General features: G+C 34.6%; 3 protein-coding genes across 3 annotated transcripts; 1 reads left to right on the top strand and 2 right to left on the bottom strand.

Annotated features, from left to right (window-relative positions):
• The first annotated feature begins 1,641 nt into the window (after nt 1-1,641).
• On the top strand, nt 1,642-4,639 carry LOC145565606 (uncharacterized). Its single transcript, XM_081625555.1, has 5 exons — nt 1,642-1,865; nt 1,959-2,057; nt 3,220-3,374; nt 4,328-4,551; nt 4,634-4,639. Exons 1-5 carry the CDS (start codon nt 1,792-1,794, stop codon nt 4,637-4,639), a joined length of 558 nt encoding a protein of 185 aa, XP_081481681.1. The 5' UTR covers nt 1,642-1,791.
• Nucleotides 4,640-8,885: 4,246 nt separating this feature from the next.
• On the bottom strand, nt 8,886-9,918 carry LOC145564396 (heavy metal-associated isoprenylated plant protein 39-like). Its single transcript, XM_081624706.1, has 3 exons — nt 9,763-9,918; nt 9,559-9,634; nt 8,886-9,448 (listed from the first exon to the last, which is right to left on the bottom strand). The coding sequence occupies exons 1-3, from the start codon at nt 9,766-9,768 to the stop codon at nt 9,135-9,137; spliced, it is 396 nt and encodes a 131-aa protein (XP_081480832.1). The 5' UTR covers nt 9,769-9,918; the 3' UTR covers nt 8,886-9,134.
• A 1,843-nt stretch (nt 9,919-11,761) lies between these two features.
• On the bottom strand, nt 11,762-12,965 carry LOC145565605 (heavy metal-associated isoprenylated plant protein 39-like). The gene is made up of 3 exons (XM_081625554.1): nt 12,891-12,965; nt 12,201-12,279; nt 11,762-12,102 (listed from the first exon to the last, which is right to left on the bottom strand). Exons 1-3 carry the CDS (start codon nt 12,963-12,965, stop codon nt 11,762-11,764), a joined length of 495 nt encoding a protein of 164 aa, XP_081481680.1.
• Nucleotides 12,966-13,695: the final 730 nt, after the last annotated feature.

Below are 13,695 nucleotides of genomic sequence, written 5' to 3'. Positions count from 1 at the left end.
CACCGAAAATAAAGACCAAAATACAAAGAAAGGGTCACATCCCTCTAAAAATGGTTAATAGTGTACTCAAGTTTAAAATATCTTTATATTTTATCTTAATATACATGTTCAAACTTAAAAGGACAATAATTTGAAGACGGAGCGAGTATAAGTTATGTGTTATTTGTCTTGACTTCATGAAAGAAGTGCCACATTGAACAACTATATATAAGGAACTCTCTCAAGACCCTAACTAACATGGCTGGCATTTTAATATGCGAATATTAATATTACGTTTAAATCAAACAATGAGCATATACATAAACTCTAACAAGCTATGTAAAGCAAAATAAGAAGAAAAAAGAAGAACCATAATTAAGTAATTCATCAAAATAATAAATTCGTGAGTATAACCTTATTTTAATATATTTCAAACAAAATAAGTTTATAATCACAAGTATACCGTGGTATAAGATAATACAAGTCCGTAAAGTTAAGTAGCTAGGTTTAACTAAAAAAAGAATAGGTTTGTGTTAGGGCCTGTTCTCATTGACTGAACTGAACTTATTAATTAGTGATTTTAACTACGGATTAGTGATCTTTGATTATTTATTGATTATTTATTATTATACTTATGTATATATACAAATATACATATTAAAATATTTAAGAAAAATATACTATTATTATTGTTATTATTATTTATTGATTATTATTATTATTATTATTATTATTATTATTATCGTCGTTGTAATAAGAGCTTAAAAGAATGAAATTTGGCTTTATATCATTAACAATACCATTACACATGAGCTGAATCAAACTGAACTGAATCGAACTGAACTGAACTGAACTAAGCTAAGCTGAGCTGAATTGAACTGAATTTCAACGTATGAGAACAGACCCTTAGACCTTAGTTAACGAAGTTAATTGAATATGAGTGTATGATCGCAGTTTGTAAGTTATCATAATTACTTAAAGCAACCCCTTGATGAACAAAAAGAAGTCATTATCACTTTGTAATTTCGGACATCACTTTCTCATTCTTCCATACCACTTTATGGTAATCGTCCAACAAAATTACAATATTTACTCCAATTATAAATCATATTTGCATATCCAATATTTGCTAAAACTGTGGGAAAAGTTGAAAACTATAATAGCTCTTAATTTGTTTAAAGCTCAAATTGAAAAATTTTCTTGTTTAAGATAAGATCCTCCCCCAATTTAATGGTTTAAATAGTAAAAGACATACTCCGTACACGTGTTAATAACTACGGAATACTAGTTTATTAAATATCATCCTAATAGGCTAATATCAACAATGTACAAGTAGTAACTAGTAAGCTAATTGACATTTACAAGACCAGATTACAATAAATTGAGGTAATAAATATTCCGCGCATATCTTACTCATTTACTGATTTGCACACTACTACTACTTCCCTCCCTCTCTCTTTTCCACTCTCCCTGTTTCATTACCAATTTTAGCAATCTCTTCACAAGCACAATTTTACTAAACAATCTTAAACCCTATAAATCTCCCAACACTCTCTTATTCCTTCATTTCTCACCCTAACTTTCAATTTCATCTCTCTTTCTCTTCATTTTTCTCTCAAATTCTACTTTTTCTCCTCCATTTTTCTGCAGAATTCTGTAAATTTACTCTACTTTTAGTTCGATCATCTTCTTCCTTCATTATTTTTTCTGCAATTCTTCAGTAATTCATCATTATTTTTCCAGTTTTTCGATTATTTTAGCTTCTGTAACGTCAAGGCTTTGCGTTTTTGGAGGAGAGAGAATTTTCGAAGAATGAGCTGCGATAGCGAATGTCGGAGCTGTGAAGTAGCTTTGAAATCGAACGAAGTTTCTGGAGGTTTCCGGAAGTAAGATTTCTGTGATTTTTTGTGCTTCTGAAATTTCGCTATACTGTAATTTGTACTGAAATTTATAATGTGTGCATTTTTCTGACGATTCAGAAATTCGAGGATTTCGTATTCAAGAGATTGCTTGTTGTCTTTCGCTGAAGTGAATCATACGAAAGCGTTACCTACTGGATTTGATCGGTCTATTCTCAGGTGAACTTCGCATTTTTTCGGACTAAATTTTGAATTATTTTTGAGCGCTTTTTTGCTGTAATTATGCTATGACGATTAATTAATGTAATAATTCTGCAATATTATCAGTTATCACTCCAAAAACTTCTAAATTTGATGCAATGTGGCTTGTTGTTTACGCAATCGTTTCGCGCGCTAGTGTTCTAATCATATAGATTTATCTGTTGCATGTAACAGTTCAATATGTAGTTATTTTTAGCATCTGCGCAACTTTTTATGTTTACTTTTAGATTATTTGTAGTTTCATGAAGATTGATGTTAAGCAAGTTTTTGTTTGAATCAAGTTTTACAAGATAACTGTAACTTTCAGTGTTTTTAGTCTTCTTGGAGGTTTTAGCTCTTACATAAGAAACATTTGATGTGCAATTGTGCACTACTCCATGATATGATGGCATGATGTGTATGTATTATATATGTATATATATAGAAATTGTATATACTCAACTTATTTGCAACATTCTGGTTAATTTTCGAATGAAATTTTGTTGATTTCGTGTTCTATGCGTCATAAAACTCATAACCGTGGCTGAAAGCCATTATAGACTATGGAGTAGCTAATTTGCAGCATTCTTGTTATTTTTACAGCATGCTAACTGGATTCCATTATATGTAGTGTCCTACACAAAGCATAGATAGATCCAAGTGTAGACATGACCTTTTTATTAAATATTGAATGATTTAGGTCCAAAATGAAGTATCTAAGTATCATGTGCAGTCCAAGAATCCAAGATGGATCTAGAAGTAAAATGAAGAGTCAAAAGTAACACAATATTTACCGATTAATTACTTGTTGATTTCTTATTCTATACGTATCATTGCCATATATAGAGATTTTATGTACCTGCTCATTTGCAACATCTGAGTTAAGTTTTCCCATGCATGAATTGTTAATAACTTGTTCTTCATGTTATGGATGTGGCCTAAAACCTGAAACAGCTTGCTGTTTTTTTTTTTTTTTTAAATTTTGATCTTGTGCAATCCTAGGAGTCTAATCAGATGCCTTATCAGGCTGCCTGTTTTTGCATGTATGATTTTTCTTTTTCAGAGCCTCAACTCATTTTGCACAAGTTTGAAGGCATAGATCTTTCACGTATAATTCCTTATTAAATCTGCTTTTGAACAGTGAGCTGGATGATGCTTGCAAGAGTGCACCTGAGAACCAGAAACTACCGGGTCTTGAATCAGTTTACACAGGCAGGACATGGGGCGATTCAAGTCGAGATTCATCAGAAAAGTGGGGCAATTATAATTTGAGCTCAAAGGACTGCAAGTTCACAGGTATTAACGCTATTACCTCCTTTCTGCGATGTATGTATATGTATACACATATCTTTTGGCTTTATAATAATAGTCTCATCTGTGGTGGCCCTAATTGTAAGAAATTGGGAACAAAAGAAAGCATGAGAAACTATATAAAAATAAAACCTTTTTCTATGGGAAGGTCAGCCATTTATGTTTTAATGAACTTTTTTAATGAGCAACTGACAACTGGCTTCTAGTCTGGGATATCGTTGAGCTCTACAATCTTGATCGATTTTATTCTTTGATTTGGATGAATTCTCATCTTTCTTATGGTTAATATTGAGGTAGCTAACTATCCATTTAACTAGCCATCTTAGCACCTCACTTGTAGCTACGCGTTTCTCTTCCATCTTAATAGGATTCAAAGTCAACAGATTTCTTTGCAAGAGTGCACCTGGACACTAGAAACTACAAGGTCATGACTCAATATTCACTGGCAAGCTATGCAGTGATTTTAGTCAAGATTCATCTCTAAAAATGGGAAGTTTTAAGTTGAGCTCAAAAAACAGCAAGTCCTTATGTCTTATTGCTGTTACCTCCTCTCTGCCACACACAAACACACACAGAGTATATCTTTCTACTTAGTAATAATAGTCTCTCTTATCGTGGACCCAAATTTTCATAAAGTGGGAACAAAAGCTAGCATGAGAAAACATAAGAATTTAATGCACCTTTCTATTGGAAATTCAGCCATATCGATAAATCCTACAATTTTGATGCTCTTAATGTTGAGGCAGCTAACTAGCCTTCAAAGTGCCTCACTTGCAGCTACATTTTTCTTTTAATTGATAATAGGAAGCAAAATCAACAGGCTTCTTTGGTGCTCTTAATTTGATTGCATTTGATTGATTTTAACTGAATATTGCTTTTTTATGTGATTACTTTAAAAAAAAAAGTCGCTGAAGCATTTGATGTACCATGTACCACAGGTCATGTTCATACCAATCAATCTCATCATTCCTGGCAAAAACCTGGAAGTACTGCTATTTTGACATCAATTCGAAATCCTGAACATAATAGCATTCTAGGAAGCTGGTCTACTTCAAAGTTACCATCAGCTGGATCAGAAGGGTCAGTTATAAAACTTCCAGGGACTGATAGTGGTCTGCTGAGCAGGTGCAACGAACCATATCGTCCTCCATCATTTTATAAGGTCTGTTTCTCTTTCTTTATGTACGGAGAGGGGTAATAAGGATGAGGGGAAGCAGTTATTCTTTATTGTAATTTAGTTGCAGATTTGATTGTGGTTTAAAATGTTGATATTGAGATTTTCAAAAACCCTTCGTGCTTTGTTCAGGCAATGAATCATTCAGGTAAACTAAAATATGGCACCTCTAGCAATGGAATATCTGAATGTGCTGAATGGTCGAACAAGGCGAGGTCAATGGAGGGAAATTGGAGGAAAGGTGATTTTTTGTGTACCCTAGCTATGTATAGTGTCTTCTGTATTTATATAGGCTTTCAGGTTAGATATATTCATGATTTTATCTAATGTGGTACCTTAATTGCTGGTTCACTCCTAAGCTTTCATAACTTTTTGCTTATTCACAACATTAGGCGTAATGAGCAATTGTGGGCAATCCTTTATAATTTAACTTGATTTTGCCTTTCAATTTTGGGCAATACAGGAAAGGAAAAAACAAGTCAAACTAATAGATAGAAAATTCTGATGCAGATACTTGTCTAGTGCTGGAAGACCATTCAGCTGCGCCAGCAGTTACCAGCAACAAAAGTCCTTCACCTATCTCTCCTTCTATTTCTGGATCTGTTGAAAGCGTCTGTTCTATTGGGGAAGCTTCTGAAAAGTACCGTACAGAAGAAAATCCTGACCATCACCCTCTGACACAGGTAAGTATTGTAATTAAAAAAATAAAATAAAATAATCCCCTTTTCTCCAATCTACAAATTATTGCAAAGCAATGAACACAAAGTGTGTGTTAGACTAGCTGTCTAACTATTGCAAATATGTATTAAAGGAATGGCTGTTGTAATGTCATACTGAATGACCAAGTTATACGCTAATTTGTTTTATTGGTGCAAATTGTTCACTAATCTGTTTATAGGAGATATATGATGCCGTAAGCTTCTCATACGTGTGATTGTGTGAATGTGCAATAGTAAATGATAATTTTTAAAATAAAATGACTAGATTTTACTTCAAAAGTTTTATTGCCGTATTATTGTGTCAAAAATGAATTTCCTGTATCAATCTGTTATGCAATGATGTCTAAGCCAACTAGTGCTTCAGTTTCAGTTTACAAACCTACAAGCTATGCAATGACTGCACAATTTGCTTAAAATGGCTAAAAGGTGAACTTACTAATCTAGCTGTCCAATGGTGCAACAGTTTACTTCTAAAAACCAATTGATTGAAGTGGATTCTGGAGTGGCTATCAGTAAAGAGCAGTTGCAGCCTTTTCAGGGTCAAATTTTGGATGGATGTCGGTTCTCTGCCCTTATGAATTTGGAAGAAGCAGAGGATATTGATGCTTACTTTCTCGATGAGGTATGCTTGTTCATCAATTCTGGTTGAACTCAAGGTGAATTTTATTAGTAACTTCATGTGTTACTTTTGCAATCATGATTCTTGAGAGAGGAGTGATAAATGTCCTTACCTTGCCATTGCATCCAAGGCCAATAGCCTATATGAATTCGCTACCTCAAAGATAATCTAAATGAGCTTTAGCGACCAGTTACTCATTCCTATTCAAAATTATATGCCAGTAAATATTTAGTGCTGCAGTATGTGCTTAATTTGTTGATTGCAAACTTATTTATTCCGTGCTCCTTGTGTGATTTTTTGTCTTGCTTAGAACTCGGCAGACTTGAAATGTAGCAATAAGTTTCGAGTCTTTGATCCCAGTTTCTCACCTGCTCTTTATTTTGATACAAATGATTTAAAAACCTACATGACATGCATAGTCTATATGTATTTGGATGAGCTGCCATTTATGTTATCCCACTTCAACAATCCAAATCCATCTGTTTCTGTGAATGTATCCATAATTAGGTTTTGTCAATCACCAAGGCACCAGGTTAGTTTTAATGATGAAACAAGAGTGTTTCAATGGGTAGCACTACATAATGCTTGATATTCATGCAATCCAGAAGAAGAACTAGCTTTCTATGGTATCAAATCAGCAACATAATTTCCTTCTCGTTTCATAAAGGTGACCTTTATATGTCTAAAAACACTTATACAGCACCCTGCAATGATTAGCAACATGAAAATAGCAATTATCTGTTATAAAAGGCTGGTGAACTAAAGAGAGAGCCTGTGAGTTGTCCAAGTATTATATAACAATTATGTCAATAAACTAGGCCATTTTATTAAAGTATGTTGCCTAGATCAACATATTATATACATTGCTATTAAGATTGGTTTGTTTAATAGCAAACCATCACTGTAAATTTGTAGTAAAGATCAGACCAGACCTTAAATTATGCCAACACAATTATATTAAGAAGAATACTTAATATATTGATTCTTGACCTTTGAATTTTCATCCTTGGCAGAAAATATGATGTCATGGTGAATGGAAGAAACGGCTCCAGAACTAAATCAAAATTTATACACTGGTTTCCAGATAATGGTATGTTGTTACAACAGTGATCTCTCTGTCATAGACCCTCCTCCCTTGGCCTCTTAGTTTTAGCCTTTCATTTCCTACTGTTTGATACCGGTGTTGATAATTCTCTTGCCATTCCTTACCAGATAATTATGATGGTAACATCTCGTCTGAGGCTGAGAGAGATGGGTGGAAAGTTTGGGGAGAACCTACTGGAATGTCAACGAAGGTGAATCCCTTGGGTCAAAAGAAGTCAAAGGAGGCATCAACGTATGGCCAGAAAGCTCCATTCAGGGAGAAATCAAAGACATTCGTTATTGACTGCCTTGACTCTGACAGTGTTGTGCTAAACTGTTGCTCTCCTGATCGCAAAAATCTTGATTCTCGGATTGTTAAAGAGCCTGAGCTGGAAAAAGTAGCTGATGAAGCTGGTTCAAGTTTGGAACTCAATCTGCCAGATGAGGATAGTTTGATTACTGTTGATGGCATCTATATCTTCGATCAAGAAGAGCCAAATAGTCCTGAGATCCCTATCAGAGGTGAAAGAGGTGTTTCTCCTTTCCGTGGTTCAAACAAGCTGAAAGGATCAGAAAGTGTGCGGCAAAAGTTGAGCTCACCAGATCCACAGTATCATGAACCTCAGATAAATTCCAAGAATCTATTTGTCCATCCTTCTGATTCCCTGGCTCGTGTCAGTACCCCTCCTACAATTCAAGATTCATGGAAGAATCGTTACAATCCCATTCCTTTTGCTCCTCCTTCCTTTGGTCAGCTGCCTTTGAAGCCAAATTATGATTCTGTTGAGAATTTTCTGTCACCCAAAATGCCACGTGCTGATGACTACTGCCCTGACCTCGACAAAATTCTGTCAGCTGATCCTTCAATCTATCATCAGTTTCTTCAGTCTCCAAGATACAATCAGGAGTCTAACGTGTTAAGAAGTCTTCCTCTCAATTATCAGACAAATGTGAAATCAGACATGTATATGGGAAAGAGAGGTAGTAATCGACAAATCACACTGATTCCCTATAAGCTGGTTCTACCTGATACGTGTAAACTTAATGTTCCAATTCTCTTTGTAGGTTTTCATGCTGAAGAGAGCAACAATTCTCCAATCAACCATCACCTCCAGATACAAAGGAAGTTGGCCCAGATAAGTCTTGAAGCAGCAGAGCATAGGGCTTACAGTACAGCAATCAGCAACCGTTTCTGGTAAAGATTCAGTAATACATAATTACTTAATTAGTAGTCTTGTGCTTTGCATGAAAATGAGCTTGTTTGTGAATATAAAAGTCAGGTATAGAATGTTGTTACAGTCAATAGAAGTATCAGACACAGTCCGTGCTTTTTAGTGAAGTGCGAAATGGGGAAGGAAAGAAGGGAAAAAAAAAATGGATTCATTAAAATTAGTTTCACAAAGTAGAATCTTGTCATATGTAAATAAAATTAAGTGCGAATTGTGAATAGCAGAAAAAGGGCAGAGGCAAGGTTTTAGTATAAAGTAAAAGTGTAAGTACCCGTTGATGCCTGGCTGTAGTCTAAGCTACATAACCCCAAAGAATATATATATCCTCAATGAGAAGTATAGTTCACTTTTGGCAAGTTTTTTCAAGTACTCCTTTGGCTTTCTTTGCTCCAACTGATCTCATTTTACAAGTAATTTTCGAATGAAACCATGAAACTGCATATTGTTTATGATGATGTGCTTGGTGCAATGGTGCACCAATTTGTGTGGGTATATTTACAATGAATAGGATTATTTGATGAGCCAAGAGTCACTTTCTCATTTATTATTGATGAAATGGTCATCGATACGTTAACATAAATGTTGTAGAGCCTTTTATCTTCATTTTAGTGGTATAACATGTATAATATATTTGAGCCACTGCATGCAAAACAAAATTTTCTGTACTTCTGATGATACAAACAACAAGAACAAAGCCTTAGTCCCAAAAATTCCAATACTTCTGATGGTACAAAAATCTCTTACAATTTAACATTGATTGGCTATTATAATATTCAATAGTACAACTATGAACTATACTACTCAACCCTATTTCTAATCACACATGAACGTAAGCTTTACACCTAACGGAATAAGTAGACAATTTAACTAATCCATTATGAATAATAATTTTTTTTCTTCTTTGTTGTAGTAATACTTCAATTAACTAATAACACAACCATTTGGATCTTCTTCAACGCTTCTTGCATAACCATTGTATCTTGAGTAAAGGGGATTATTGTAGTAAGAGTTAGTATAGGAGTTATGGGCCTGCATAGCATGTATAAAGTCAGACACTTGGACCACAGTATTGGGCTCCTCAGGATTCTTGGGCTTTTCGGGCTCTTTTGCTGGCCCAACTGTGACAATGTCAGTGTAATAGTTTTTCCTCAATTTCTTCACCACTGCCAGAGGATCCATGTCACCTATTACTGTCAATTTCTTTTCCTTCATATTCATTGAGATTGAATCAATCCCTGCAAAAATAAAACCTCAATTATTCATATCCAATTCTTTATTTAAAAAACTAATTATTCTTGAAAATATTTCCACAAAATGAAAGGCTATTTTGGGGAAAAAAGTGTACCAGGAATAGAAGAGACCAATTTTATAGCCTTTTGCTTGTTATTATCATCTTGGATATCCAATTTCACCACCAACTTCTGAAGCAAAACCCAACAAAAACGAAATAATTAATTACATGAAAATAACAGCTAAAAATTCAATAGCAAGATGAGATATTCGGGGTAATTATGTGTAACGTTGGATATTAAAGAAATAGAGATCTAACCTGCATTCTGTTATCGTTTTCTTGGTTCCTTACAATACTATAGAGGGGGAGATATGAGAGAGGAGATAAAAACAATTACAAGTAAGAGAGTAGAAAGCAATGACAATTAGTGTATTAAGAATGTAGGAAGGGATAAATATGAGTAGTCCTATTTATACAGGGAAGGGAAATGAAATTGACAAGATTATCAATGGGCGACCAAGTCAAGTCTTTTATATGTAGTACGAGTAGTAATCATTTCTTCATTAGACTATGTCTTTGTGGATCTGTGAATGCCGCGTGTTTCAGTCGGGGTAAGGCTAAAGGCAGCTTCCAATGTCAAAAAATTTGAGGGGCCAAGGTTTGACCCTCCAACCTTTTGCTAAAAAATAGCAATACTTAACCACTATGTCATAACTTTTTAATTGTAATTATTAAACATTATATTACTTTTAACCAATAGCTTAGAAAAATTAAGGGGGGGCGGGCCCTGACCCGCCTCAACGAAGGTCCGCCCCTGAATACACAGACACTGTTAAAACTTAATAAGGTGAACAAACCTAAAATAAATGTTATGGAGTGAATTTTTCATGTATGATTTCAATTTTTAATCATCATTCCCACTTCCCAAACACCATATTAATTATTTTGTCCTCATTTTTCAATTCATGTTTTTTTCAAGTGAGACTATCTAATTATGATTCACTTTTCTTAATTTACTTCTCTATTTCAAGTGAGAAGAACAAGTGTTTTTCATGTCTTATCAAGCTAGTTTTGAAAAGTTTCGAATATTGATGAAATATTGAACAGTTATTATTGTATACTATTGAAGTATTGATTATAAAAGCTAGTTTGACTAGCAAATACTCCCTCCGTGTCGGGTGAGACTTGAACCCGAAATCTCTTTAAGTGACATTAAATTACTTATCAATTGAGTTAACTCTTGTTAAAAAAATACTAGTCGTACAGTCGTACTTGTCATTAGTTAGGTTCCTACCAAAATTACAAAATCGGAACTGACTTTGTCATGTTAATCCAAAATGATCTGCATCATATGGTCAATTTGTCCAAAAAAAATCTTCACAGCTGAGAAGTTTCGAACTCTTTGTCCAGCCGCCAACATAGTAACATGATCTTCCCCCATTCGGCATTCGCTTTTCCAAACCTCAATCACGTGATATCAAACTATTCTTTAGGAACACGCTTATTTATAAACTACTTCCTCTATTTTGTTTACCTGCAACAATTTGCTTGTCAATAATTTCAATTGGTTAATAATACAGAATTAATTATAATTATCATTATGTGAAAATTATGCAATTATAAAAAGTTGTTATTTTAAATTATAGGATTTTAAGTATTTTAACCATAACTTAAGTTTTTTGTTGAGTTTGTCGATCACTTGATCCTATAACACGATATTAGAGTTAAAAGGTCACGAGTTTAAAGTTTATTCATCCTTCATTTTAAGTGATATACAAAGTATAAAGTTAAGTATGGGAATTTATGCTGCATTTACATTTTGAGCCCAATGAGAGTGGAGTGTTTAAAAAATACCTATAGATGGATCAAAATTAATCTAAGTAGCATTGAATTTTAATACCACTATACATGAAGTATAATACACCAGACATTACAATACTGACCAATTCTTTGAAAAATGCGGGTGTTTATAAGATTTACCATCTACCAAAAAAACTTAAAATTGCTTTGTATTATTAAAATGGCTTTGCACATGGAAAAAGCTTTACAGCTAAGTGGACCAGTAATTTAATTCATTCACTGTAATTAAAAATAATACAAGTATACATATTCTGCCCCACAAAAGTCACAATAGCCATTTCTACCTTTTCAGGCAATTTCACTAATTATTTATCCACTGTTTTAGAAAAGCTCTTAAAGTGAAGCTTAATTACTTAAGTTTGAAAAAAAAACTCCCAACTTACTAGCTAGAACCGGGAAAAACTAAATTAAGGAGAAAACAACGATTTTGTTCTGAAACGGAGGGAGTACTACGTAATTAACAAATAACGCAACCGGTTGGATCTTCTTCCACGCTTCTTGTGTAAGTGTAACCCTTGTATCTGGAATAGCATGGATCAGTGTAGGGTGTGTAGTAAGTGTTATGCGCATGCATAGCATTAACATAGTCAACCACTGGGACTACAACTTTGGGCTTCACAGGCTTTTTGGTCACTTCTTTGGGCGTTTCTTCGGCCTTCTCAGGCTCTTTTGCAGGCCCAACTGATATGATTTTAGCACTATATTTCTTCCTTAGTTTTTGCATCACATCTACTGGATCCATCTCCCCTATAACGGTTAATTTCTTTTCCTTCATGTCCATTGAGATTGAATCAATCCCTACAAAAAATTGAAACCCAATATTAATTATTTTCTTTTTAAAAAAAAAATGCCACATTTAATGGAAAGCTATATATATATTCTGAACATGGAATTACCAAGAATAGAGGAGACTAGATTTATAGCCTTTTGCTTGCAATTCAAATCATTGTGGACATCCAATTGTAGCACCAATTTCTGAAGTAAAACAACCAAAGTTAATAAAAGACAAATTAAAATTACTTTATTTACACTAACATTAAATCCTTCAAAAAAAAAAAAAAATTACACTAACATTAAACAGATAGCTAGGAAAAGAGGTGAATTGTAATTATAATGTTACATTCATCTATTAGAAGCGAAACTAAAACAAAACAGTTTACAGAATAAAGACAAAGAAACAATGTTAAAAGGTTTAACCTGCATTTTAGCAAACCGGAGATTGTAAAATGTAGGGAGAGTGATAAATGAAAGTATGAAAGTGGTGAAGTATGAATTAAGAAGTGTTAGCATTATCATGTGCAATCACTAGTATTTATTGAGTCTCATTAGCCGACTCCGAAGCCGCAAAACAAGTGGAATATGTTAAAAGTCATGTCATTTTTATTAATTTTATACGAGTAGAAAAACTTGATTATAATAATTCAGGTTCAATAAGTTTAGTTTTTATTATTACCTCCGTTATATATTATGTGCAAGGATTAGACATTTTTTCTCTCTACTTTATGTCGCAAATAATATGTAACGGAGGTAGTATTATTTAATAATCCCATCTTTATAGAATATTCTACTCTGAAGCCCATCCTAACCCCCACGCCAACCCCTCCGACAGCCCTCGCCTGTAGCATCGGCTGATCAAGACCACTCCCCAATCCGGCCGACATAGTCTATGGGGAATTTGGTTGGGTCGGCCGGCGCAGGGGAGGAGGTTGGGTTCGCTGACCTTGCAGGAGAGGGCTGCGGGCTGCCAAATGGTTTGGGTTGGGCTGGCCTTTATTCTTTATACTAACTCCGTTAACCGTTATTTGCAACGAAAGCGACATGCGCTGACTCCTAGGTAAAAGTTTTGAACCATGATTATTGAAAATTAAGGGCATGTGGTTAAATATTAATCCTACCAAAAAAACAATTAAACTTTGTCAAAAAACAAAAAATTAATTAAACAAAAACCCAAACCACCGAAACCCTGAACCACCACCAATACCACCGACCACTAGAACCACCAAACCCACCGAAACCCAATCTCAAAACCACCACGTTTCACCACCGTAACCCACCTACGAACCCAACAAAACTACCGACTAATCACCTTGACCCTTCCAAACCCCGATTTAACCACCACCAATACCACTGACCACCAGAACCACCAAACCCTCGAAAACACAAAACTCAAAACCACCACGTTTCACCACCCAAACCCACCCACGAACCCAACAAAACCACCGACTAATCACCTTGACCCTTCGACGAACCACTAAACGCCGATTAGATTAACCACCAAAACCACCCCCACGAACCACCAAAATCACCGATGAACCACCGAAACCCTTCTACTGCCACCAAAACCACCCCCACGAACTACTAACAGCACCGACGAACCTCCAAATCCCACAC

The sequence above is a fragment of the Chenopodium album genome, chromosome 10 (genome assembly GCF_948465745.1).
Source record: "Chenopodium album chromosome 10, dcCheAlbu1.1, whole genome shotgun sequence".
In the NCBI taxonomy this organism is placed as follows: Eukaryota; Viridiplantae; Streptophyta; class Magnoliopsida; order Caryophyllales; family Amaranthaceae; genus Chenopodium; species Chenopodium album.
This window is presented reverse-complemented; position numbering and strand designations above follow the sequence as displayed.